The following is a 1,341-nucleotide window of genomic DNA, read 5'->3' on the forward strand; positions in this document are numbered from 1 at the left end:
CCGCACCTGCGCCTTCACAGTTTCCGGTTCCTCCCTCACCGCGAGCCCCCGCGCCAAGGCAGCGCAGCGGAACCAGCGGCGCGGCGCCGCGCGCGTTTCCCTCGCCAGAGGGGACGCGTTGGCTGCGGCCTTCCGGGGGGGGGCGCGTCTGGAGCGGAAGGGCCCGCGGCGGCGCGGGGCCTCCGGCGGGTCTGGGCTGGGACCGGATCGCGGGGCGCGGGGCGCGCGCCGGGCGGCGAGTGCGGCGGCGGGAGACGTGAGGCCGGCCCCCCGCCCCGGGCCCGCGCCGCCATGAACCTGGAGCAGCTGCGGAAGCGAGTCCGGCAGTACCTCGACCAGGTGGGCGGCGCCGGCCGGGGAGCTTGGGGCCCCGGGCTGCTGAGGCCGGGCCGCCCGCGTCCGTTTCCGCGGGGCTCGGGGCTTGGTGAGGCTGGATCGCACCGGCCGTGGGCCTTGGTGTGGGGCGCTCCCTGTCTCCGCCTCGCCCCGAAGGGGGGTCCCGGCCCCGTGCGGTCCGTGCAGCATGGAGGGTGAGGACCGCGAGAGTGCAGGGATGAGGCTGGCGGGTCCGAGCTGCAGCCGGCCTGGCACCTGGCACGGAGCAGGTGCTCAGTGAACAGCGCGACGTGGAAGTTGAAGGGTTATTTTTAGAGGAAGGCTGCAGGGTGGGTGGCCTTAGAATTTGGCAGGCTAATAGAGCATTTTCAAGAAGTTTAGTCGTAGTTCTTACTAGGCTGAATTTAAGTGAACGAAGTTCAGATTACTTAAGTTGTCTCAAGTCAGTACTTTTAAAAATTCTTATTAACTACATCTGCATCTCCTGCACTACCCTTGAGTGAATAGCAAAGAGCGTTTAAAGAAAAGAAGTGACTTCCACGATCAGCGGCAGTTTCATCCATGGTGTCGTTTAGTTTATATTAAAATCCTTGCTCTCCCAGGAAGTTGGAAAGGCAGAAGGGAGGGAAAAGCCATGTTTAACGCAAAGTATTCTGAGTTAGATGCTAAATGATGTGGCCGAATATTTGCAGTACCTTGGAGCGCTGTATTTTTGTGTCCTGTAAGTCAGCTGAATTAAATGTTTTCTGATCATTTTTTCTCTGGCACTGGGATGTAGTGAGGAATGTGACAGGCCTGGTTTCCACCCTCCAGGAGCCTGTATCAAGCCAATTTGTAACCATCCTGTAAGCATTCCTCCTGCCCCTGGCAGTAGTGTTCCTGGTTTCCATTCGGAGGAACTGAGGCAGAGATTGTGGAAAGACTGAGAACTAGAACAGGGACTACAGCTAGCCATGGTAAAACTTGTGAGTGGCTTTCCATTGTCATCTGCTTGATTTTTGTGTG

General features: G+C 59.1%; 1 protein-coding gene across 1 annotated transcript in view; it reads left to right on the forward strand.

Annotated features, from left to right (window-relative positions):
* Positions 1-228: 228 nt before the first annotated feature.
* Positions 229-1,341, forward strand: part of CDC16 (cell division cycle 16) — a 32,478-nt gene continuing 31,365 nt past the window's right edge. The window contains exon 1 of the mRNA XM_012661827.1: positions 229-339. Coding sequence (XP_012517281.1) covers positions 292-339 — 48 coding nt within the window. The 5' untranslated portion in view covers positions 229-291. The remainder of the gene's footprint in view (positions 340-1,341) is intronic.

Source organism: Propithecus coquereli, unplaced genomic scaffold (assembly GCF_000956105.1).
Source record: "Propithecus coquereli isolate 6110/MARCELLA unplaced genomic scaffold, Pcoq_1.0 Scaffold738, whole genome shotgun sequence".
Classification (NCBI taxonomy): Eukaryota; Metazoa; Chordata; class Mammalia; order Primates; family Indriidae; genus Propithecus; species Propithecus coquereli.